The 27,732-nt window shown below is 42.3% G+C and overlaps 1 protein-coding gene across 14 annotated transcripts in view; it reads right to left on the bottom strand.

The window, feature by feature from the left end:
* MRRF (mitochondrial ribosome recycling factor) overlaps window positions 1-27,732 on the bottom strand; it is a 55,274-nt gene that overhangs the window by 2,561 nt on the left and 24,981 nt on the right. For 10 of the 14 annotated variants that reach the window (XM_005605765.4, XM_003364129.5, XM_001501430.7 and 7 more), the window contains one exon: window positions 6,459-6,618. The exons of the other annotated variants lie outside the window; for them this stretch is intronic. In XM_005605765.4, coding sequence (XP_005605822.3) covers window positions 6,459-6,618 — 160 coding nt within the window. The remainder of the gene's footprint in view (window positions 1-6,458; window positions 6,619-27,732) is intronic. 14 annotated transcript variants of the gene reach the window in all.

Genomic DNA, 27,732 nt, shown 5'->3' with positions numbered 1-27,732 from the left:
GAGATAGCCAGGTTCTCGCCAGAGAAACAGCTGCACATTTTTCAGCTGGGAAAGCAAAGCTCTTGGGGCAGCTGGGCACTCTGGGCAACTGGGCTCAGAAGGGCTGCCTGGCCCCTCCTCACTCAGGAGGTACAAACCCTTGGGGTGTTTCTTTTGCCCCCAGCCCTCCAGCAGCTGCCTTGCACGGCATGTGGCATGGTGCCCAGCAGCACTACCCCAGCACCTGCAGGCTGGCAGCCAGGGAGAGCCAGGAACGAGGGCTGCAAGCTTCCTCTGGAAAAATGGCTGTGAGGGCAATTTAGGGACAGGGACGGGGGAGGAAGAACACCTAGGGTAACAATTTGATATCGTGGGTTCTGGGTTAGATTCTCAGTGGGGTGATAATGCACAAGTCATTTCCTCACCTTAAGTCTCAGTTTCCTCATCTGTCAAATAGAGATGCTAGTCCCTTCCCCAGAGAGTAGTTGTGAGGATTAAACAAAATCATGAATATGCAAGCACATTTTAAACTGGTTATCTGCTATGCAAATACTGCTTGTGTTACTCTCATTTTTATTACTACTTCCTGACTTCTTTTCAAATTAATCAATTAATGAAAATATTTACTAACTTTCTCTCATATTAAAGGCACAAAGTACCGTTGGGGACAGTCTGCTTGCAAATTCATCTTTTTCATCTATATCAGACTTCTTCAAATAATGATGATTAACAATGATGACAATGATACCAACAACAGCAACTACTTACTGAGCATTTACTACATGCCATACACTGGGCTAAAAACTTTACATGCATTAATTTACATAATCCTCAAAACATACGAAATACTATTATCTCCCTTTCACACATGAATATTTAATTATTTCACCTGCCAGTTGCATAGTAGTTCATACTGTGTGCAAGTGTCTTGTCCTGTTACTTCACTCAAATCCAACCACCTCACATAACCTCTAGAAGGCAGGTGGGACAGGTATTATCCTCAGTTTACAGAGGAGTAACGCAAGGCATGACATGTTGACCTAATCTGCCCAAGACCACATGGAAAGTCAGTCGTGTGACTGAGCCAAGAACTCACCCACCCTGACAGCCCCTCTGGGGATTCCACGGCACCTGGCCTAGTTCTTCCCCACTCCAGGCAGAGGGTGTTAGGGTCATTAAAACAGTCAACCCCAGGCCCCTATTCAGAGTCACAAGGTTGGAGAGAGTAGTGGGATGAGCAAACAGGGTGAACAATTACTGAGGACCAACAACCACACATGCCACTTTTAAGTACGCTGAGTCATTTGGTCCTCTTACCAATCCTATGAGATAGGCATTACTGTCCTACTTTACAGATGAGGAAACAGAGGCTCAGAAAGGTGAAGCCATTTGCTGACCTTAACAGCTGAGAAGTGAAACAGCTAGGATTTGAATCAGTCGGGCCTGTCTGACTCCAAAGCAAGTGCCCTTTCCATTACAATATGCTGTCTCATAAAGATTATAACATCATCGTCATCACTATCATCATCATCATCACATTTGTTCCTTACCAGTTCAGGAAAAGGAAAGGCAGAGGCAAAAAAGGGGGATGGCAGGAGCACACAGTACACACCTGGGGTAGACCTGGGTAGCAAGTCAGCCTTCCTGAGGCCTGGCTCAGAACACCCATGACGCCACCGGGTGCTGCTCCATTGCCTCACTCAGTCCAGCCTCCCCGCCTGCCCAGTCTGCTGGGAGCCTTTCCCTCCCTCAACCCCACTAGCGTCCTTCAGAGCAGCTCTGCTTCTCAGAAAAGGGCAGCAGTGAAAGGATCTTGGCCAGATTTACTGGTGGTTTCTGCCAAGTGCTTTAATGTTCAGCAGGCCCATTTATAGGAAACTAAAGAGAAGGTGTAACAGCAGGCTGGCAGATGTCAGAGGCCCGAGTGGGAAGGCGTTGGTCCTTCTTCGGCAGAGCTGGCCTGGGCTGGGGATGGGTTGGGGTAAGTTGGGGGAGTTAGGGTCAGACAGGACTGCAGGGATAGACCCTATGACTGAATCATTTCATTCTAACACAGCACAGATGAAACATCTTTATAATATAGTTTTTAAAAATCTGACCTCAAAAGAATTTTGGAAAATTAAAAAAAGAAAAAAAAAATCATAAAGAATAAAATTAAAATTGTTCATAATCCCATTACCTGAAATGACCACATTAACGTTTTGAAGTGGATAAGCTGCTAACCTTTTTATGTACACGAAAATTTTCATATTTACATGAAAAATGGAATCATATTACAATATTGCTGTCTAACCTATCTTTGAAAGAAAATAAATTCCTCCCAAAATTTACCATATATGAAAATATTTTTAAAACTGTCTGTATATAGAGATCCCAGTGAATGGATGTAAAACAATTTATTTTCCCACTGTCAGAAATTTAGATAGTTTCCAGTTTTCTATTATTATACATAAAACATCGAGAGACGTCTCTAGATAAGATTCTTGACCATTTATTTTGGATAAATTCCTAAGTCACTGAAGTAGAAATGTATAGATTTGGATATCACTGCCATACTATCCTAGAAAGGCTGTATGGATTTACACAAGGAATAACTTACTCTTTTCTGTTCTGTGTGGAAGTAAAAGCAATACTTCCCAGATAAGCAACATTTTGAGCTCACATTAAAAACTTCTAGGTTCAAATGTTAGGGATTAGAAAAGCCAAAGTTTTTAAAAACACACATATTCTAAAAACTCTGCAAGTAATTTAGGCAGTATGTACCAAAAACCTTAAAAATATGCATTCCCTTTGTGCAGTAATTCCACACTTGGGACTCTATCCTAGGAAAATCATCCCAACAAAGATTTATGTATAAAAATATTCATTGCAACCTTATTTATAATAACAAAAAAGTTTAAACAAACTAAACGTCCAACAAGAGGGCTTATGAAAGTAAATTATGGTATAACCACAAGATGGACTATTTTGCAACTAGAAGAAATGGTTGTTTACAAAGGGGTTTTTAAGACACAAGAAAATGCTAATGGTTTTAATACTAAACAGAAAATAAAAAGCTGGATACAAAACTGTATATATACTACATGTTCACAATCATGTTAAAAACTATGTTAAAAAAAGGGAGGAACAAGAAATATTCCAAAATGTTAAGAGCAGTTGCTTCTGCAATGTGGGATTACGGGGTGAAATTTTCCCCATTTTTAACAACATTCTTCTGAACTCTTACATTTTCTACAATGAGACTACATTACTTTGATGATCAGAACAAAGTAAACACATTTTTAAAAATTATTTGATAAAGCAACAATCAGCCCGTCTTTTAAAAAAACAAAAGCAAAAAACACACACCCAAAACTCCAGATCAGTGCCTTCTGTTGGGGAAAAAGAACAAAATGAAGTGTGCACAAGGCTCTCTTGAGCATTTTCTTACTCAAACTTAACCATATGACAGTAAATGAAGCTATTAGCAATAATGGTAAGAACAAATATTTAAACGACAATGTATTAAACAGTAAAGATTACTGCACTGGATACATCATGTAATACACTAGCGCGATCTTTTCTCTTGTAATGTTACATATATGCTTACAGAGACAACTTGAAGCTCTGCACTAAAATGCTAACAATGGTCGTCTCCAGGTGACCAGATTTCAATTACTTTCTTCTTAATTTTTTAAAAAATTTATACTAAACATCTATTAGTTTAGTATCAGAAAAACTGGTAAAGTTATTTTCATTTTGAAAAACAATAACAATCAACAGTAACAAGCACTGAAGAAAAAAATCTAATCTGAAGACAAAGGTGAAAAGCCAGGTGCTAAAGGCTTCCAGCAAGGTCCTTCCCCAGCGGGTTTTATTGAGAGTGCGGTTATCTGATCATTCTTCCTTTTTCAAGGAGCATGTGCTCTGGTCCCTGAGGCAGATGCCTAGACTTGCTAAGTGAGGAGTGCCTGGCAGGCCCCCGAGGGCCACAGGCTTACCACCAGGAAGCAAGAAAAGGCCAACGGTTAACTGCAGAGATGGAATCCCCTGAGAGATGGACAAGAAGCTGCTCCAGCTGGGGCCAGGGACCAGACTCTTATGAGTCTGTCAGTGCTCAGAAAAGGCCAACCTAGTCTACAAACCTCTTTCAGTTGCTGTGGGGGAAGAGTAGGACACAAAAAAGACAACAAGGGAGCTTTGAGGGTCCCGGTGTCAGATATTCTAATGGTGCTTCTAGCATCCCCCAGGCAACCCTTCAAGGTAAGAATTACCAATCCCTTTTTACAGAAGAAACAGACTCCAAGGAATCAGGTAACTTCCCCAAGGTCCCGGGACATGAAATGCAGAAGGACCTCTTTCTAACTCTGGTGCCATTACAAGGGTTCATGGTAAGGCTTGTAGGTCATTATCCTCCATGTCTGTTTTTGCAGAATTATCTGTGGTGCTTTTAAAAATACATATTTGGGAAGACCTACTGAATCAGAAAATGTAGGAGCAGGCCCAGGAATCTATTAAATTCTCCCCTGGGTGATATCTTACACAAAAACAGATGTTAAGTAACTTGCTCATGGGCTTGAGTGACAGTCTCCAACTGGCCTTCTAATTGTTGGCGCAGAAGTGAGCAGTTAGTCAATTTATGGCCTCCGCCAGATGTCTCCACTAACAACTCTCCTTGCCTCCTGCTTCTTCCCTCTTTCCTCCCCATCCTGTCCACGCTCCTGTTCGGTCTTCCTAAAATAATGCCTTTATTGTGGATGAGGTGATTTTGGGCAACGCCTTTATAATACATTAAATATTATAAATTCTATCTCATAATACTGGTAAATTCTTCTATCTTAATTCTACTGGCGCTGCTCAAGTTCAGGCCACCACCGTTTCCCTGTTGGATTTCTGCAACAGCCTCCCTGGCCTCCCCACCTCCAGTCTTGCCCCCTACAATCTGTCTTCTACCCAGCCACCACAGTCATCTTTTTTTTTTTTTTTTTTTTTTTGAGGAAGATTAGCCCTGTGCTAACTACTGCCAGTCCTCCTCTTTTTTGGTGAGGAGGCCTGGCCCTGAGCTAAAATCTGTGCCCATCTTCCTCTACTTTATGTGTGAGACACCTACCACAACATGGTGTACAAAGCAGTGCCATGTCTGCACCCGGGATCCAAACCGGCGAACCCTGGCCCGCCAAGAAGCGGAACGTGTGCGCTTAACTGCTGTGCCACCAGGCCAGCCCCCACAGTCATCTTTTAAACACAGATATGATCTGCCCACTGTCTGGAAAAAAAGCTTTCAAGCGAGTTACTGTATCAGAATCACCTGGGGAAGATTTTAAAATGCAGATCCCTAGACCCACCTCAGACTCACTGACTCAATCTCTGGGAGTGGGGGCCCACATACCTGTATTTTTGTAAGCTCCTCAAGTGATTACGATGCTGTGGCAGATTAGATTATTGTTTAACAAACATTCACTCCCTCCCGCACACCTCCATGAACAAATACACTTCCCAACCCAAGTGACATTGGGCTGGGCCCACGGGACTTGCGTAGCTGAAGAGATATGACAAGATCAGGTGCTTAAAATATACTTGAGTGGTTGGGCTTATGCTCTTGGTGTCTGCTGCTGCCATGAAAAGAGGCCCTGGGAAGCTTGTTGACTCCAGAAGATTGAGAAGACAACTGAACCTAATCCATAATTTGGAGCCAAGCCCACTAAGCCCAGCCTAGAACAGCTACATCCCAGTGGACCCAGAAACCAGAATAAGAAATAATGCTTGATACTGTAAATCACTGAGTTTTGAGATAGTTTGTTATGCAGCATTACTGTGGCCACAGATGACTGATAAAGATGCACAGCCAATGTGGGAATCTCTGGACTTGTCAAAGTTCAGACTCCTCAACCTGGTGTACAAGACCTTCTATGAACTGGTCACTCTCTCTGCTCTTTCCATTCCCTAGGCTCATCCTAGGTTCAAACCCCAGGTTTCCCTCTTTTCTCTCGCTGTTTTTACTCCAGTAGTGCCTTTAAGACTTGTTCAAGCGCCAGTACTCAGCATACTGAGAACACTGTTAAGTCCTCACTGCTCAGCACCCAGACAACCAACCACAGGCAGGAGAGGATTAGAGTACAGGCTCTGAAATCAGTCTGCCTGCGCTGGGATCCCATTTCTACCATTCACCAGCAGTGTGATTTGGAGCAAGTTATTTAGCTACTTTGAGCCTCAGTTTATTCATTAGCTACCTCACAGCTTTGTAATGACAAGGATAAACAAAAGGATATAAAGTGTCCAGCACAGAGCCTGGCACACAGTAAAAGGTCAAGAGCATCTTCTCCTCCTCTATATTCCCAGGGTCCAGCACAGGGCTAGCCCAGAAGAGACTCAATCAATGCTGATCACATCCATGTCAACGAAAGAACCAGGGGCATTCTGTTTTAATTTTCCTCGCTTCAGACATGAACAAGTGATTCCCCGGGTCAGATACATAAACACTCATCTGTTGGCAACACTACCTGTTTCTCTATGAGCCTAATGGTGTCCTCCGAGGCCTTGTCCTTTGATTTCTTCAGCTTGTTCATTGCATTGGTACGAACCTTCCGTAAAGAGTCTTTGGCCTTGTTGGTGTTCTGTTTGGCCAGTTTCACCAGCATTTCCCTGTGCTCTCTGGTTACTCTGATAAAAGACAAGACAAGTTCAACAAAATTGTCCTATACATTAACTGCTAGCCAAGAATTAACATCACTCTGTCCACTAGCTCACCAATTTATAACCATACTCACTGTCGGTGGATGACCACATCCTGACACATGCCCATGGGACACTCAGGATCAAGTCAAGTTCCCAGTGAGTTAGCTGAGGAGAACCAGTAAGAGTACTACTTAAAAGCACAAGCCAGGGAGTCTAGGCAGACCTGGGCTCAAACCCTAGCTGTGCCACTTACTAGACACATAACTTATGGCTTATGGTTCATGACCCTCAACTCAATGTGGTTCTTGCTTAATAAGGACATTCCCAAGCCCTGGGTATACATTCTGAAGGAGGTGTTGAAGATTTAGCGGCATCTACCGGACTTCCCCTCCTCCAGAGTTCCCATCCATATAATGGGGATTATCAGCACCTGTCTGAAGAGGGTGGTGTGAAGATCATACAAGATGATACATGTAAATTGTTTAGCACTGACCCTAGCACATTTTAAGTGCTCAACAAAAGGAAGCAATTATTAGCTATAACTATACCCCTTTCTTTCCCACTAAAGAAAGCAATGCAAATGAGAGATACTATAAAAATAGCATCCTCTCTAAATCTCTAAATCACCCAAAACAAATAAGCAGCAACTTCAGACTTAACTATTATTATAGTAAGTTACTCATGAATCACTTCAGCACTGCCCAAGACACAACATGAGTCCTGACACAACATGTGAGAACCACTGCACCAGTTAACTTTTACAAAGGACCCCTGAGCGTCTGGCACATTCTAAATGCTTAATAATTGTCAGTTATTTTGACTGTTAACATCATCATCCCAACAACAATGAGCACACTGAGGGCCTACTATAAACCACTGGGATAGGCACTTTGTAGGTTAATCCTCACAACAACTGTGTGAGGCAGTTATTATTACTCCTATTTTACATTTAATCATCACAACAACCCAGCATATTTGTCTTGCCTTCATTTCTTCACTATGTACACATTGAGTCCTCTCAAAACCAGTGTTGGGCACTGAGGGTATTTACAGTGAACATGACAGACCTTTGTCCTGCTCTTAGGGAGACAGACGAGTAAAGACACATTTACAACAGAGCATGAGAGGTGCTGTGGTAAGGGAAGTGGGGAAGTACAAGGTGCCATTGGAGCACACAAGCAGCTCAGCTAACTAGCAAGAGCTGTCCCAGTTTGGGAGGGGACAGCAAGGGAAGACTTTCCTGAAGAAATCATACCTAAATGTGGTGGTCACTAGGTCTGTTCACTAGTATTCTGGCTCTTACTCCTTCCACTAGGAATGCCTTTCCCCGTCCCCTCTGAAGTTTGCTGTGGCTATACAACTTGCTTTGGTCAATGAAATGTAATCAGAAATAATGGGTGGCCCCTCAGGGCAGAAGCTTTAAAAGCCAATATGTGCTCCACTACATTTGTTTCTGTTGGCCGCAGTACTAGCTGAGCTGGAGCTTCCGTCCACTTGGGTTCCAGAGTGACCATGATAAACAGCACCCGTCACGCAGCATGAGTGAAAAATAAATTCTGTTGTTTAAGCCATGGAGATTTGGGGGTTGCTGGTTACTACAGCACAGCCCGTTCTAGCCTGACTAATACACCACACAAGGATCTGAAGAATGAGTGCAATTTGCCAATACTGGGGGGCAGATTTCCAGGAAGAAGAAAGAGTACAAAGGCTTTAAGCTGAAAAGAGATCATGTCTCATCCGAGGAACTGATTGGAGCACAGCTAACAAACAAGGGAGTAACAAGAAAAGAGGCTGGAAAGCCAAATCACAGAGAGTTCTGGAAGATCATGAACCCCTTTTACAGATGACGAAAATGAGGCACAAAGAAGTTTGATATCTTACACAAAGTCAAACCCAGGCTGGTCTGTCTCAAAAGCCAATGGTCTTAGTACGACAAAACTGCTCTGCCCCTGGGGTCCTAAAATGGACATCACTGGCTTATGGTTCATGACCCTCAACTCAATGTGGTTCTTGCTTAATAAGGAGAATCCCAAATTCTGGGTACACATTCTGAAGGGGGTGTTGAAGATTTAGTGGCGTCTACCTGATATTTTTCCCCTGAAAGGATCAGAAAAAAATTAAAGAATTTTGAGAAAGGATAAGCTCTGAAGACAAAGTAGACAGCAATGTTATACATAAATTCTAGATTCAGCTATTTGAAGGTATTCTCAAGATAAAAATGATCCTGATTACTACCATTATTAAGCCTTATGCCAGGTGAGTACTTTAAGTATATCACCTCACTGAACCGCACCACAACTCTCAAACTAGATTCTAATACTCCCATTTTCCCATGAGGAAATGGATGTGCACAGATGTTAAGTAACTTGCTCATGGGCTTGAGCGACAGAAGTGGGATTCAAATCCAGATCTTTCTGGCCTGTATTCTTTCCACTACTCCATGCTGCCTGCCCCTAGTAATCTATTTCAAATAAATTATGCGCTGCTGCCATTACTTCTGCTTCCAGGCAGAAAGCTTTTCAAAGTCGGTAACATGAATCTTGGGACTGAAAAGGACAAAACCACCATGTCAGGAGTTTAGGGATTTGGATCAGATCTTGTTACTTTTATGGTTTTTAATTCATTGAACAAAAATCATGCTGACATGTTTAGGTCTCTTTTTTGTTCTGCCAAAGCATATGTCAGTATAAGGAAGGAACAGGAAAATTAAAACTTGATCCACTGATTCAGAAAACTTAATCCTGCTGAAATACTAGGAGGGGAAGAAAAGAAATGAATCTAAATCTGTAAGAAACCTCTTAAACTTCTCTAATAAGAAGTATTTCAATCTTATGTTTCATATATAATTTGAAATAGGTATCCCACTGTTTAGACAATCTTTAATAAAAAAAATCTAACCAACTCTCTTTTCACTACATTGTTTTATTTATACTTTACATGAAGAAAAAACCCACACACTTTAAAAAATATAAATTGAGACCCAAAAAAATCTTAAGAGTAAAAGGCTTATAAAGAAAGCAAAATCATAACATATGATTTGCCTTAATAAAATGTATTATTTTATGTTTATTAAAGTAAATGTGACATTACTATACTATTAACACCAGATAGTTTCCATACATAACAGTATCCAATTATTGACACTGACAAAAATATTTCTGTTTCAGGATGCAAATACAGAGACAATAATCAAAAAGATACTTTAAGGAAATGGAGCGGGGGGTGCAGTGAGGCGAGGAAGGAGGGTGGGGGGGAGAGATGCCAAGCACAGGAAGGGCTGAGGGGAAGAAGGGCATATGCATGCTGGTTCAGGGTGTTGAGCTGGAAAGTATCTAAAATATAAGTTCAGAAGCAGTTAGGGTGATGGAGAGGCACTGGTTTTTAAGTCAGCCAGAGCCTATTTCATTCCCATATCTATCACTCAGAAGCTGACTATCCTTGGGCAAGCTACTTAATCTCTCTGAGCCTCAGTTTCCTCATCTCTAAAATGAAGATAATAAAAACACCTTACAGGATGATTAGGAGAAGCAGCCACGGCATATATAAAGTACCCATAAAGATAGCAGCATATAGTAGCCTTAAATAAATGATAGTGTTTATGAATGTTTTAATCAAACATACTTAATTACTTCCTCATGAAACAACAAGGGCACATCTGTTTCGGAAAAGAAACACACTATATTATGGAAATATTTTAATTCCTTTCCAAACCAGTGATTAATACATCTGATCATCTCCATCTCACATTCATGGAGTTCTACAAGGACACACTAGTTTGTATTCTAGGCTTCTGGACTCAGCTGGATGGTCTGAGCACCCACACTGCACTTGGTGTGCATTCATGCATCAAGCACTGGCTGAGCCCCTGTATTCCAGGCCAGATCCTGGGCCAGGCTGAGGAGCTCCAGAGAGGAAGCAGGCCTGGTCCAGCTTCTCCAGAGGCTCAGTGCAGTGGTGGAAACAAACTTGTCAACCATTACTTAGAAAGAGTATGACTGCTACTAGGACAGAGGGATGGACCTTCTGTGGGAGGAGCATGCAGAAAGCACAACTCACTCTGCCTTGAGATTTGGAAAATGCCTTAGAGATGCATAGTAACTTGTCAGCTGCAGAAGAAAGGAAAAGGCATTCCAGACAGAAGCCCGGCAGGAGATATAATTGCAGGAGGGCATGAGGCTGAAAAGGGTCCATCAGGGTCAAATTTGTTCTGCAGGCCTGGAGTTTTCAAATTCTTCTCTGGCCACAAAACTCTGGCTTCAAAGAAAACCAAGAGAGAGGCCCCATTTGTAAAACAGACAAAAAGAGAGCTATTCCAGTTAATGGGGAGGGGGAGCACTCTATCCCAGGTCTACGAAGCTTAGCTCCACTCTGACTCCCCTCCACTTCTACTTACTGGCTGAGTGACCTTAAGCAAGTTATTTAAACTCTCTGAGCCTTGGTCTCCTCATCTGGATATAGAAATTGAAACAAACAAACAAAAACCAGCATTAACCTTTCAGAGTTCTTGTGAGGATTAGATGAGATAATACATAGAGAGTACACAGTACAGAGCCTGGTAAAGAAAGAACATTCGGAAAACATAAGCTGCCTTTGTTGCTGTTGTTGTTAACGTTTTGGCGACACTGAAGGATCTTCAGATAATGAAGAGTTTATTCGTGAAAGTTTTTATCAACATAGAAAGGTCAGGGCAAACAATCTATGCTTCAGCAAGATGACTTCCTGAGACCTGACTAGTAATATAAAATCTCACGTACATTTCAAAATGCAAATGGTCTCAGCACACAGCCCTGAAATCTTCTCTTTTCAGTCTTCATTCACTCATTTAGTCTGTAGTTTCATTCTACAGCTATTTACTGGGCACCTACTATGTGCCAGCCACTATGCCAGACACGAGGGCTATAGTATTGAACACACAGGAGTTTACAGTCTGGCAAGGAAGGCAGTCATTAAGCAAACACACACACAATTAATCATAAGTTACAGTCATAATAAGCACAATAAAGACATAAAGAGTCCTATGAAAATAATTAGCAGGGGCAGGGAGTCTGACCAAGCTCTCCTGAGGGATAGAAACTAAACGTGGAGATATTTAAGCTAAGTGATATTTGGGTTAGGATGAATAAGAGTGAGAGGCTAGGGGAAGAGCGTTCCCACAGAGGGGACTGCCTGTGTAAACTGAAGATACTTTTGCAGGAAAGAAGGAGGGTATTGTTCTTGAGGGACTGGAAAAAGGCACTGTGGCTGGAATACAGAAAGCAGAGGAGAAAGAGTCTCCCAAACGAGGAGGCTGGAGAGGCTGGCAAGAGCAGGCCCTTTAATGTCACACTGAGTCTCAGGAGATCCATCGACGGACGAATGGACACACAAGCTTTACAAAGGAATGAAATTCTGACACACGCTACAACATGATGAACCTTGAAATCATTATGCTAAGTGAAATAAGCTAGACTCAAAAGGACAAATACTGCATGATTCCACTTATATGAGGTATTAGAGTAGTCAAGTTCATAGAGACAGAAATTAGAATAGCGATTACCAGGCACCTGGGAGATCAGGGAACAAGGAGTTATTGTCTAATGGGTAGAGTTTTGGTTTTGCAAACTGAAGAGTTCTGGAGATTGGCTGCACAACAATGTGAATGTACTTAATACCATTGAACTGTCATTTCAAAATGACTAAAATGGTAACTTTTTAATGCATACCCTACCATAATAAAAAAAGTTAAAAAAAAAAGGAGTCCTAGTAGATTGTTCCTAGGAACAATATGGAATACCATAGATGTTTGAGTGAGGCCAAGGAAACATGATCAGATTTATATTTTGTGTAGACAGCAATATACAAACCAGATCTAAGCGCATGGCGAAAGTCTGCCCAGGAGCCTGCAGGCAGGCAGATGAGGCGCTCAGGACATACTCTATAGTAGCTTCTTGGCTGGGTGATGAAGACAGCAGCCTTTTCCGCTAGGGTCTGAGAACCTCTCAGCATAAGACAGAGATTTTGGCTGAGCTGGCAGGGTCACACGTTGTTTGTACAAACTCTACCAGGCAGGTCTTCCAGTAACATCCTGAATGGGGGCCTTCCTGCAAAATTCCTTGAGCACATTCCCATGAACAATAAGCAGAGGGCATGCCCCGCTGGTAACTCACACAGCAGAGAATCCCACTGACTGAAATGATACTTCCTATTGTTTCAGTGACAATGGGACACATGTACAAAGCCATTCACCAGGTGTATATGAGAGGAAGCTCTGCTCAGCTCAGGCAATTACAATAAAAGCCAATTACAATATATCAGACACTCGACTTCAAAAGAACTTTTGGTCACTTAGAGGGGACTTTAAAAGGTGAAAGGACATGCTTTAAAGCCAAGAAGATCTGAGCTGGAATCCCAGCTCTGCTACTTGTTAGCTTCAGAACTGTGAACATGCTCTTCAACTTCTCCAGACTCAGTTTCCTCACATACAAAATGGGAGTAAGAATGATACTAACAGGGCAGAAGCAAGGATTAAGTGAAAAGATGGTGGCAAGTGCTTGGCACACTGCCAGTTATATGCACTTTGGATGCTAAATACAGGGGGGCTGCATTCTTATTCTTAGGATGTGAGTGGCGAGGGAGAAAACAGACACAAAGAATTTAGTCACTTGGAGCTTGGGCTACTGAGTGGATGGTGAGCAGGGAGGGAAAGAGCAGGAACAGAGGGGAGCAGCAGGCAGTGGGGGCAGTAGGAGGCAGGAGTCCTGTTCTCGTAGCTGGGCAAGACGGGCTGAGGAAGAAGGAAGCTGCACTTCCAGGGAATGGCCCATCAAAACACACCTCTGACAGCTCCACTGAGGGAGACAGCCACCTCCTTGCCGGGCTTCTGGGAGACTTCCCTTCAACAGGAGCATCGCCTGCAATCAGCAGCAGACACATGCCCTGCTTTATTGTTTGCTGGTGGGCGCTGCCCAACGCCTTGAGGCCTCTGGCCCTGAAGGAAATGTTATTGTTTATATAGCCCAGCCAGACTTCCTACGCTTCTAGGTACACAATTTCCCCCTCCCTCTTTTCCTTACCACCCCCTCACCCCAGCTCACCCACCTGTCTTACATACATTAACGTCTCATAAAGATATGAGGTATCCTTTTAGCCCAAAGGAATTCATACACGTGCTTTGGAAGGACTTCTACCAGCAGCAGAAACGTCAGTTCTCGCTGGGGACACACCTGGCCATCTGCTTTCAAAGGACTGTCCTGTGACTGAGGTCTGGCTAACCCAGTCACACCATCCTGAAATACAGCCCAGCATGATGGAAAGAGAAAGGAGGCTGAGGTCAGGGACCACAGCTCCACATTCTCAGTTAAATGACCTTGATTAAGCCACTGGTCTTCTCCTTCCCTATCATCCAAGAAGGATGGAAACCCTAGCCCAAGGATAAACTGGAGAAAACTCTCACCTCAACTCTAATGCACAAGAGAAAGAGCAAAAGTGTGGTGGTCAAGGCAGACCTGCTTTCCAATCCCAGATCTGCCACTTATAAGCTGGGTAACTGTGGACAATTAATTTTTCCTCTCTGAATCACAAATAAGGATGTCTAGTGAAGCATTTAGGAGAACAGTCTTTGAAGCCACACTGCTGGAGTTTGAGGCCCATATCTATCATTTCTTAGCTGTATGGACCTGGGCAAGAAATGTTACCTCTTTACCTCAGTTTTCCCATCTGTCAAATGGGTATAATAGCATTAACTTAATGGAATTGTTGTGAGGATTAAAATAGTTAATAAATGTGCTGGCGCGTGGTGATGTGCTCAATAAATATTATCTGTTATTATTTCCTCAACTGTCAAATGAAGGGGGCTAATAAAAATGTTATCTTTCTTCCACACTTATTGTTAGGAGCAAATGAGAAATGCTGGTTAAAGAACCTTGCATATGTAGGTACTATTTTAAAAACTGCCAATGATATCAGTAATAAAAACAATGGCGATGTCTCCTACTGAGAGAGGGCATGGCATTGTGGCTACAAGCCCAGGCTCCAAGAAAGACTGCCTGTTTCTCCACTGATTAACCATGTGACATTGGGCACAAAGAACCCCATTCCCCTGTGACTCGGTTTCTTCATCTGCAAAAGAGGAGTAATAACATACCTACTTCAAAAGATTGTTATGAATGTATCAGTTAATATACAAACAGCACCTGGAACAGCAGTAGGCACATAGTGGGCACTCACATTCCTTATTTCACAAACACTGAGCACTTTATTGCACACCCACTACATGCTGGGCCCTGTTCCAGGGGCTAGGGATACAGCAATGAACGAAACTGACACAGCTCCTCCAATCCACATTCTAGCAAAGGAGAGAGTAAAGAAATAAGTATTTAAATGATACATAAGTGCTATGAAGAAAATAAAGCAAGGTAGGGAGATAAGGAGGGACCTCATTATTATCACAGTAAGGGCCCATGTATATTTGCCTACATATCTGACCCCAACGTCATCTGCTCCTCTTCAGTAACAATAATGATAACTAGCATTTACAAAGCTCTTTCCATGTGCCAGGCTCTGAGCTGATGCACTCTCTATGCATTACTTCAGGGAATCTTCAGAACACTCCTGTGACACTAGTGGTATTATTACCTGGATTTTACAGATTAGAAAAGGGAGGCTCAGACAGACCAAGTAACCTGTCCAAGACCACCCAACAAGTTCCTGATAGACCTCAGATTTGGGCCCAGTGCAGCCTGACCCGTGAATTCCAGACCTGCTTTGCTGGTGCTAGACAACTCTAGGGAGCTATTCTTACTCATGGCAGTGATCAGAATAGCACAGCTCTTCCACTAGGGCCTGCTCAGATATACAGTCTGCTCCTCCAATTCCCCTACAAGTCCAAGCACAGTGGGGAGAAAGGAGATAGGGAATCTACCGAGGACTGCAATGGAATGGTGATTTGAACCACAGCAGTCAATTGCCAGGTTCTGTGAATAGGTGCAGGGCACAAAGAGCGGAGAATAGAGCAGGGACAGGGAGAGGAGGAGCCTGTCCTTTTGGGTGCAGCTTTTGCACAGGCGTTGGTGGCAACTTTCTCCTTAGCCCACACTCCACTCTTGATTCCTCATTGCTCTTACTTATGTGTTTCAACCAAAAAGTACATGCTGGGAGGCAGCCCCCATTCCAAACACTTGGGTCTGGAAATAGCAGGAGGCACTCCTAAAAAGCTACAGGCCGAGTGGGAAGCAACACTGAAGAGGTGAAGGCAGGCATCCTAAGACTACAAGGAGCTTCGCCCAGGCCTGGAAGGCAGAAAGAACAATGTCCTGGAACTCATCCAGCAGAATGAATGGCCCTGCGAAAGCAGCGATGGCAAGCAGGCGGTGGGAACGAAAGGGCTGGAAAAGCAGCTGCAGTTGCTCAAACGCAGTTCGTGGCTGCCCTGGCCCAAATGAGGTCATTAGGCATTCTCCTCTGATTTTTTTTTCCTTTCAAGACTGCTAAAGGTCTGTACACATGTGGGTTGTGTAAGAAAAGGGTATTACCAATATTTCATTGAATGTGTACATTATACACATCACCCCTGGTACAAGAACCCCAAGGCGATACGGCAGCTAGACAAGGAGGCCACAGAGCTAGAAGGAGGTGGGTTCCAGGTCAGCAGCCCTTAGAGGAATGTGATAGTGTGGCAAGAACACGGGCTTTGGAAGCAGACAGATTCGACCTGAATAATGACTCCTCCACTTACTAATCCATGACCTCGAGCCAATTACTTAAACTTTCCGATCCCCCATTTCCTCATGTGTATTATACCCATCTCAAAAGGGTATTTCTCTGCAGCCACAAAAACAATGAGATCACCCTGAAAAGATGTACACAAGTCGTTGTTAAGCAAAAGGAAGCCGTAGTACTGCAGATATTTACTCCCATTTACGTAAATTAAATATGTGTGTGTGTGTATATATATACATATAGGTATGTGTGTATATATATATATATATATATATATATATATATACACATATAGGTTTGTATATGCATCTTTTACAATCTGGAAGGATATATACTAATCTTACCAACAGTTACTTCTGGGAAGAACACTTGGGGAACTGTAAAAGAACCTTTTATCTTTTGTAGAATTTTAATTTCTGCAATAAATGTGTTGTTATCTTTACAATTAAAAAAAGAGAGAGATGAAAATCATATACCTGATAAGAATCTAGTATCCAGAATATATAACAAAGTCTTACAACTCAACAAAAGGACAAACAACTCAATTAAAAAATGGGGAAGGACTTGAATAGAAATTTTTCTAAAGATACACAAATGGCAAACAATACACAAAAGATGCTCAACATCATTAGTCATCTGGGAAATGCAAATCAGAGCTATAATGAGGTATCACTTCATACCCACTAGGACGGTGGTAATAATAATAAAAACTAAAACAACAAGTCTTGGCAAGGAGATAGAGAAAATGGAACCCTTGGGGCTGGCCTGGTGGCACAGCGGTTAAGTGCGCATGTTCTGCTTTGGCAGCCCAGGGTTCGCTGGTTGGGATCCCGGGTGTAGACATGGCACTGCTTGGCAAGCCATGCTGTGGCAGGCATCCCACATATAAAGTAGAGGAAGATGGGCACGGATGTTAGCTGAGGGCCAGTCTTCCTCAGCAAAAAGAGGAGGATTGGCAGCAGATGTTAGCTCAGGGCTAATCTTCCTCGAAAAAATAAGAATAAAATAAAATACATTTTTTTAAAAAAAGATTAAAAAGAAAATGGAGCCCTTATAAAATGTGCAGTCCCTGTGGAAAAGTTGGGCAGATCCTCAAAAAGTTACACAGAGTTATCATATGCACAGCAATTCCACTCATATATATATAATATATATATATATACTCAATAAAACACGTTTACACAAAAACTTGTGCAATTATGTTCATAGTAGCATTATCCATAATAGCCAAAAAGCAAAACCAATCAAAATGTTCACCAACTTATGAATGGATAAAAGGTGGTATATCCACACAATGGAATATCATTTGGCCATAAAAATGAAGGAAGTATTGATACATGCTACAACATGGATGAACCCTGAAAACATTACGGTAAGTGAAAGAAGCCAGTCACAAAAGACCACATGTTGTGTGATTCCATTTATATGAAATGTTCAAAATAGGGAAATCTCTAGAGACAGAAATTAGATTAGTGGTTGCCTAGAGCAATCCCTGGGTTGAAGGTTGTCGAGGGTAAAGCAGGAAGTGACTGCTAGTGGGTACACAGTTTCTTTGTGGAGTGACGAAAAATGTCCTCAAATCGATTGTGGTGATAGTTGCACAACTCTCTGAATAGACTAAAAAGCACTGAATTGTACACTTTAAATGGGTGAATTATATCTCAATAAAGCTATCACGAAACGTCCTATGCCTACCTGGCTTTCATCACGGAACAGCACTTGTGGCCTGGAAGGAGGCGCACTGACAGGCCTCTGTTTCCTCACCTGTGGACCAGCAGTAACTGTCCCCCAACAGTTAACAAGCACCACTCAGAAAAAGTCATAGAAATGCTCAGTAACAACAGCCAACCTGATAATGGCAATTTTAAAATAACATTATGTCTCACTTATTGAATTTCTCTCCTCTCTTCATGGTGTGAGACCTGCGTCATGGTCTAAAGGATCTCCCTGTCTGCTCCTCTTCCTCTCCCCTTATCCTTCAGAGGAGTTTCTCCCAATAACTCTTCACAAAAGTACATATTGCTATTATCCCATTTTACAGATGAGGAAACTGAGACTCAGAGATGAAATAACCAGCCTAAGGTCACACAGCTCTTTTTACTGGTTTTCCTCTGGGAGTTTCTCTGACTGTAACCTTGCCTCCTCCAACTATCAATTCTGGCTCTCCCTGGCTGCACAGCACTACCCTCCCTGTTTAACTCAGCCTGCCTTAGCCAGTTCACCCTCCCTGGGAAAACCTGGTCATCGTCCATGAGAAACTGTACATCAGGGTATGGTGGGAAAAAAACACTTGAGAAGATAATTCAGGGTAGGAGAAGTATAACTTAGGGTTTTTACTGTTATCTGGTGAAACTTCCTGGTCTGATCCTAAGTTGAATTCTCCTCCATGCTGTCCCCTTGGAACCAAGTGTGAGGGAAGGAGCCTCGTCTAGGCATAAGGTCTATCATCCCTGACAACGCCCAGAGGAAAAGTGGGAGCTAATGATGGTAATTATCCAACTATTGCGAGGCCTTGGGGAGCAGTTCAGTGGGCTGAGGGTGTGTAGAAGAGCCAAGGTCCCTCAGCCTTTCCAGAAACACAAAGCAAACCTCACCCCACAGGCAGGACTTGTCATCAGATTTTCTTATTTGGGATATACCTTCCAGGAGGTCTTGTTCATCATAATTCATATTCAGAGAACAAACCAAGTGCTCATTAACAATCAAACTACAGTGTTCCTGAGCAACTTAAATTCCAAGATAATTACAACATAATGACTCAACTCCTCCCACCCCTAAAAATGGAGGAAAAGATAGGGAAAAAATGAACGTGGGGTTGGGGGAGGGGGCTAGTGAGGAAGAGAGGGAAAGAGACCGTTAAGGACTAAAAGAGAAATCAGCAAACAGAAATAAAATATCATTGGTTTTACTCCCAAATAATCAGAAAAAGAATGTTTCCAAGAACTCCTTAACCAGGAGAATTAGATAATAAATGCTATAAGAAAAAGGAATTAAAATTTATTAAGCATCTGTAACACGCCAGGCCTCACACTAGGAACATCACATATAATATCCTATTATTCCTCAAAACCATAGAATTTATTCCCATTGTACAGATAAGGAGGCTGAAGCTTCAAAAAATTAAGCAACCTGCCCAAGGTCACTGCAGAGGGCACATTCCCCAGGCTGCGCCCAGCCAATACCATACACAGCAGAGACTCCTTAAGCGGGCAACCTTGGCTCAGGAAAAGCCTGGCTGATGTTCTCAGAGGTGCCCTGCAAGGTGAGTCTCCTTCTACCCAATCCTCCTCTTTTCCTCTCCTCACCAGCGGCAGACCTGCACCCTGTTTCTTTCACAGGCCTTTCCTCCAATAAATCTCTTGCACATCTAATTCTGTCCCGGCATCTGCTTCTCAGAGGACCCAAGCTGACATACCCAGAGAATGACAGAACAGGGATTCGAACCGGGGTCTGTCTAACCCCAAAGCCCTTGTGCTTCCTCACACCCAGTGATTAAGTGATAAATAAATTAGGTTGCTAAATCCAATGATCAATTCTCAGATGTTCTCTTCCTTGACTCATCAACAATATGAGTTCCACCCCTCAGTACAGCTGATGGCTCCCTCCTCTTTGAAACACTTCCCTCGGTTTCTAGGACCCCACACTCTCCTAGTTCTCCAGCCACTTAGTTTCATTTGCTGGTTCCTCCTCATCGCCCTGACCCATAAACCTTGAAGTAAAGTGTCCAGGGCTCAGTTCTCAAACCCCCCCCCCTTCATTATCTACATTTACCCTCTAAAATAATCTCATCGAATTCCAAGCCCTCTTCTACATGCCCACGTCTCCCAGATTTCTCTCTCTAGCCCATACCTGTCCTCTGAACTCTAAACTTACATATCTAACAGCCTCTTTGACCTCTCCACTTGGATGTCCAGTAGTATCTCAAATAAATATGGACAAAACCTGCTCTTCCCTCACGCCCAATCTGTCCTCCCACAGTCTGCCCTATCTCAGTAAATGGCAACTCCATCCTTCCAGTTGCTCAGGCCAAAAATCCTGGAGTCATCTTTGAGTCCAATCCACAACTAATCCGTCAGCAAATCCTGACAGCTTTACCTTTAAAATGTATCCAGAATCTGACTTCTTTTACCAACTCCACCATCACCACACTAGCCCAGGCCACCATCATGGATTACTGCAATAGCTCTTAACTGGTCCCCTGCTTTCACCCTCACCTTCCTACAGTATAATTCTCAAAAAAGCAGCCAAAATGATCCTTTCAAAATCTAAGTCCGATCACGTCACTCCCTAGCTCAAAACCCTCCAGTGATTTCCTCTTTCATTTCAAGTAGAAATCAAAATCCTTATAATGGTCTTTAAGACTATGATGGTTAATTTTACGTGTCAACTTGACTGGGCCATACGGTGCCCAGACATTTGGTCAAACAGTATTCTAGGTGTTTCTATGAGAGTTCTTTTTGGATGAGTTTAACATTTAAAGCAATAGACTGAGTAAAGCAGACTGACCTCCCTTAATGTGGGTGGGCCTCAGTCAATCAGTTGACGGCCTGAATAGAACAAAAGGCTGACTCTCCCCTGAATAAGCAGGAATTCCTCCTGCCTGACTGCCTTCAAACTGGGATGCTGGTTTTATCCTGCCTTCACACTCAAACTGAAACACTGGCTCTGCCTGAGTCTCAAGCCTCCTGGCCTTTGGACTTGAACTACACCATCAGCTCTCTTGGGTCTCCAGTTTTTGGACTGCAGGTCTTGAGACTTGTCGGCCTTCATAATCACATAAGAAATTCCTTATAACAAATCTCTTTATATATAGATATACATACGCATTTATATCCTATTGGTCCTATTGCTCTGGAGAACCCTAATACAAAGACCTTACAAGATCTTGGCCTCCCCATTTCACTCTGACTTTAAATCCTATTTCTTGCCCCTCCCTTGCTCTGCTACAGCCACAGGAGCACTCTTGCTATCCCTTGAACACCCCAGGCAGATGCCCAGCTCTAGGCCTTTGTGCTTACTGTTTCCTCTGCCTCAGTGCTAGAAATAGGCATAGTTCACTCTCTCACATCCTCAGCTGTCTGCTCAAATATCACCTTCCCCCTGAAGCCTTCTGTGAACGCTCTGCCTAAAATTGCACCACCCCTACTATCCCCATCCACAATCCTTTATTTCTTTTCACTGGCTTATTTTTCTCCAAAGAGAGAAAAATATGACTATCTGACAAACACACTGTATGTGTGTGTTACTGTCCATCTCCCCAGTAGAAGGTCCATAAGGGTGGAAGCTTTGTCTGGCTTATTCACTGCTGTATGCTCCATGTCTGGAACCATGCCTGACAAACAGTAGGTGCTCAATAAATATCTGTTGAATAAATTTATGAATGTCTTAGAAGTTTCACATTTCAACATAAAAATTTTATATCCTCATAAAAGCAGTTCAGTGGTTGGCTGGGGCCAGAGGAGGAGAGGAGACTGACACAGGGGAACTTTTAGGGTGACTGAATTGTTCTATATCTTGATTGAGGTAGTGGTTACAGGGACACATATATTTGTCAAAACTCATCATCATGTACACTTGAAATGGGTTTATTTTTTGTATGTAAGTTACACCTTAATAATAAAGGTGATTTAAAAAAAAAAAACCAAAACAAATACCTTATAGTCTAGACTGCCTCTCACACCAAAAAGTGGCACACAAATTCACTTTCAGCTTATGCATCCTGATTTGAGCTTTGGAAATTATGTTCCACATGGTTTGGATTGACATATAATTAAATTTTTAAAAATACCAATTGCTGCCCCTTATTACAAAAACAAAAAGTGCTCTTAGAAGTCCACAGATGTAGGAACAGACTTTGAAGTCAAGCACACCCACATTTAAATCCTGCGCAACTCTATCTTTACTAGCTAAATGAACTCGAGCAACGTATTTAACCTCTCTTAGGCTTACTTAGTTCATTTACAAAAAACAGGGAATAAGAGAATACAATAAGTTAAATAATACAGCATAGAGCCTAGAAAATAGTTTACACTTAGTAAACAGTCACTTTGCTTAATATTACATTGCCACAGTGAGCTAAGAAAGCCATTCAAATACCAGCGGGGTTTCCGAAGAGAGTGATATCAAGTTTGGGTCTGAGGACCACTGGAGGGGTCACTCAGGAGTGCAGCAGATGGCTGTCCGGCCCTGAAATGTCCACGTCTCTAAGAAGCTCAGCAATATGCAGTGTGCTGTTGTAAACAAACACTGAGATAATCAAGCAGCAACAGCTACACCAAGGCCCCCCACATTCCGCTCACTTCTTCCCAATTATAATCACCCCTCTACCACTTCCCACTCCCAACAGAAGAACAGGAAGCAAAGCCTTAGAGGACCATTATAACACTTTAGTAAAAGAGAAAATTCTTAAGGACCAAGATATTCAACAATTGGGAACTAGTTAATGCTATACATCAAATGCAAACACTATGCATCCTGTAAAAGGAGTACGGAAGAATTCTCATCAGAGAGAGTAATGATACAATGTTTTAAAAAAGTGCATTACAGTATGTATAATATAATCCCGTATCATTACAGGAAAAGTGGAAGAGATATAGACATGTGTTTGAATTTGCATAGAAAAAAATCCAGAAAATCAAGGTGCTAAAAGTGGTTCCCGAGGGAGACCAGGACAGAGGTGTTTTAATTTTTTAATGCTACTTAAAATAAACCCAATGCAGACATTGATGAAAAATAATGAAAAAGGCAGACAAGCAAGGAAGAATGCAACCTCAGTGGGGAATGAGTCAATCACATGTACTTCTGTTTCTTCAGTGAATTCATGATTCCTTACACATTTATTTAAAGTCAGACATGAACTCAGTGCTCTCAAACCAAAGCAGCCTCGTTCTGCTTTGAGTGGTTTTCTCATTGACGTTTGATAAAACAATGAATAAGGGAGTGTTTGTTTATCTGGGGGCATAATGAAGATGTGAATGGGGTGTGGGCAAAAATCTGGCCAATCAAAATGAACTCCGGCTCAAAACTTTTCAGCATCCCTGATTACGAAGTGAAAGACTGATATTCCAGAGAGACCTGCCATTGGAGAAGAACAGGGGAAAAGGAAGTAAAAAAGACCTGAGTTCTAATCCTGCTTCTGTCTCTTGGTAGCTGTATGGCTTTGGGCATTGACTGCTGTGAGCTGCAGGTCCCTCGTCAGTCATCGAGTAGAAGAGTCTCCTGACCTCCTGGTAGTGCTGCGAGAACTCAGGGAGAAACTATAAGCATTCAGCATGGCCCCTCCAGGCTCTACACCTGCAGTGTAGGTGCTTCACAGTACTCAAATTTGATTACATAAAGAGGAAAGAAAAGTACAAGGAACTATTTCAGTGAATCTTGATTAACAGGAATGTTCAAAGAATCCATCCAGTTGACTGACTTCTCTAAATGAAAGAATACTGGCCAGAGAAGAAAACAAAAGCTATGCACATTGTCAGTGGGGACAAACAAAACTCAGAGTTATCTAGGATTCACGTTCCACCTACTTCCCAAAAGGATCAGAGGCAGATTATAGTAAACGTCATATCCTCAGTAGACTCATTTAAATAAGAATCTAAGAATCAGAGGAGTGCAAAGAGGGTAGGGTCCGAGCTGAGATCTGCTGCAATTGCAAATAAAATTTAGCTCTGGGCATCCAGGGTTAAGGCAAAAAAGCAAACCTGCAGACTATCACCAGGCAAAGGAAGAATCATGATCAATCAGGAAAGGGAAATTTTCCTAGAACTAAATTTAAAATTTTATAATCAGAAACTCATCCTAGGAACTTATGCTTCTGATTCCTGCCTACCTCCCAAACTCCTAACACAAGCTTTAGGGTGTTATTTTCCTCTTCACAGCTCTGCCAATTCCCAGCTGTGTGACCCAGACCCAAAGCCTCACCTCTGTGAATCTCAGTTTCCTCACCCTTAAAAGGGAATGATGCTCCTACCTTTACGAAAAGGAAGGAAGGAACATTTGCTAGCATTAATGGTGTGCTTGTTAAACATCAAAAGCTTTGTGTACAGTATCTCACTGAAATCTCCCAGTAATCATAAAAGGCAAGTCCTGTAAATATTTTATAGATGAGCTCTCTGAGATTCAGAGAGGTGGAGACAGTTGCCATTGTCACACAGCTAAAAAGCAGAAGAGCCAGAACTCAATTTCATGCTTTTGTGACACCAAGGCACAAATTTACCATTATACTTTTCCACTTTCCCCGCATATGTCGAACACCTAACAGCTCCTGGCAGATAGTAGGTGCTCAACATATTAGTTCCCTTCCTCACTCCTTCCTCCTAAAGTAAAACTATACATATCTAGAAAATTAAAAGTTCACTGAAATATTAGTATCTTATATTTATATAACTTCTTTCCTCTACGGAAATCATACTAATTAATCTATTTTCTCTACTGATCCCACCAAATCTCTATGTATCATTACATGTTATTTCACTTATCTTACAAATAAGGAAGGAGAAGACAGCAAGTCGCTAGGGTGGCGTACCCAGAGTCATACGGAAGTCACTGCCAAAATCAAATAGAAACCTTGGTCCTCTTTACGTCTGAATCAACATTTATCCTCTCACACGACACAGCCTCCATAATATAGAACAGATCATTCATTTTTTATCTGGAAACCTACCAAATGTATAATTCAGTAAGGGGCCTCATGACCTTACCACCTTGTCAAAGGGAAGAAAGTATATAAAAAATGAGGTTTGCAGGAGCAGACGGTTTTGGTCCGTCAACTCTCTCTTGGATTACGCCCAGTAACCAACATAAAATAATGTAAAATATAATGTAACAGATCTCCAAGTCTTTGGAAGTTCAAGTTAAACTCACTGATCCTTCAAACTTAGATACAATGCACAAGGGCAATCATTAAGTCCTGTGGGGCTGCAGAGGTGCATATTATGTCAACTAGATCTTTGAAAGAAAAATATGGTACACAATCGGGCCACTCTAAGAAGAATCCGAGTCAGCAATGAGTATTTAGCGGCATAAACTCAAGCATCACAGAATTTTGAGCTCCAGAAAGAACCTGCAGGCCACTGAGAACAACTCCTTCATCTGGTATATGAGGAAACCAAGGCTCAGGGAGGTTAAGCGGCTTTTCCAAGATTTCACAGAGACTGGAGAGCAAGAACTAAAAAATAAACCTGCTGACTACTATCCATTCCACTTCCAAGTCTTGCTTCTAATGTCCATGAATACACTTAGGACTTTCCAGAATTTCTCATCTATACAGAGAGCACTGGAGAAAGAGCCTGTACTCTGGTAACAGAAAAACAGGATTCAAATCCTGACTGCCACCTACCAGCCATGGGATCTTGGGCAAGCCCCTTAATTCTCTGAATTTCAATCTTTTCATCTATAAACTGTGGGTAATAGCAAATTCCACAAGTCAGCTGCAGGTACTATGAACAACGAGCCTGGCACAGCCTACGCCACAGTCACGACGGCAAACATCAGGTCTGTACACCCTCAAGCACCCGGCACAGAGCCTGGCACATGATACACTTGTAGAAAATCTACTGAGCAAATCAACAAACTAACCAAGCAAACAGGTACTTGACTTGAATCCAGGCCTACCTGGTTCTTAAACATGAGGTTATATTGTTCCCAATTCATATGATTTCAAAGCAGAGTGTTAATTCTGACTTATAGATACCAAGAACACAATGGAATAAGACGGCCATTTTCTGGCCACGAGGCAGGAAAACTTCAGTTGGGAAAGTTCCTTAACTCTCAGTGTTGGGATTAATTACTGTTGCCAGCATGGGTGCATCATGAGGCTTTGGAATCAACTAAACTTGGGTTTAGGTCCCAGCTTTAGCGTAAGCTGTGTGACCTCAGAGATATTACTTACCTCTCTGAGCCTAGATTTCTATACTCGGAAAATCCCAACTTGACAGGGATTGTGTGACAAATGAGGCGATATATGTAAAGGATTACATGGTGATGTGTGGTGCGAAAAAGACTCTTGACTAGTGTTACACTCCACTTTCCTTTTAGTTATTTGGAAGCTTCATTCATTCATTTCACTTTGGTCTTTGCTCAAATGTCACTTCCTTCCTGAACTTTCCTGTCTACAATAAAACCCCTAGCTCTCTCTATCCCCTCTTTCTGCTTAGTTTTCTTCATAGTCCTTAACATCACGTGGCATTACATTATGTATTTATTTGTTTTTCTATTTGCTGTGCCTGCTCAACTATAAGGTAAGCCCCAGAAGGACAGGGGCTTTTTGTTAGCTTTGTTTATAGTTATATCTCAACAAGTAGGAAAGTGCCTGGCGGGGGCTGGCCCCATGGCAGAGTGGTTAAGTTCACACACTCCGCCTCAGTGGCCCATGGTTTCACTGGTTCGGATCCTGGGCGCGGACATGGGACTGCTCATCAGGCCATGTTGAAGCGGCATCCCACATGCCACAACTAGAAGGACCCACAACTAAAATATACAACTAGGTACTGGGGTGATTGGGGGAGAAAAAGCAAAAGAAAAAAAGGAAAGTGCCTGGCATGTAGTTAGTGTTTTATTAATATTTGTTGAATGACTGATTGAACTAATCCAACACTTATTTGGAACTTGCTATATGTGAGGCACTGTGTAGGGATAAAGACATAAAGATAATTAAGAAATGAGACTGCAGAAGGAGAAACTAATTCTACCTGCAATGGAAGTTGGGAAGATTTCTGTCTCACTTAGACTACTGCAGGCACCTCCTGACTATTCTCCTCGTGTCTGCTCTGTCCCTCCACACCCCATTTGTTACTCATCTGCCAGAGAGACCCCTTAAAAGTCAATATCAGATCAGGTCACTCCTCTGCTTAAATTCCTCCAGCAGCTTCCCATTACAATTAGAACAAAACCCAAACTCCTCACCAGGGCAAGGAAAACCATTAGCCTCCACTCACCAGCCCAACCGTCTCCTACACTTTCTCCCTCCTTCACTGAGTTTCAGACACACTGCCTTTCTCTCTCAAACATGCCAAGGTCTCATCATTTCTTTCCTTTTTGAATTTAAAAATAAACATTCATTCTTATTCATTTAAAACTGTAAGTTCTATTCTGTTCTTATGCTTAAAATTCTTCAACAAGCAAGGACTAATGTAAAACCAGCTCTTCAAGAAACATGGGTTAGAGATTACAAGCATCAAGGTCTTTTCTGACGCAGGGCCTTTGTGCTTGCTGGCTGTTCACTGTGCCTGGAAAGCTCTTCCCCCAGGCTGGTGCTTCCTCATCATTCAGCCCTCAGCAAAAATGTTACCTCCTTAAAGAGTCCTTTCATGCTAAAGTTGTCCCTGCCACCAGCACCCTCAACCAGTCACTCTCTATTGGATCCCACCGCCCTTTCTTTCTTCATAGCATTTTGTTATCTGGAATGAT

Source organism: Equus caballus, chromosome 25 (genome assembly GCF_041296265.1).
Source record: "Equus caballus isolate H_3958 breed thoroughbred chromosome 25, TB-T2T, whole genome shotgun sequence".
In the NCBI taxonomy this organism is placed as follows: Eukaryota; Metazoa; Chordata; class Mammalia; order Perissodactyla; family Equidae; genus Equus; species Equus caballus.
The sequence above is the reverse complement of the archived record's forward strand: the minus strand, read 5'-3'. Positions and strand labels throughout refer to the sequence as shown.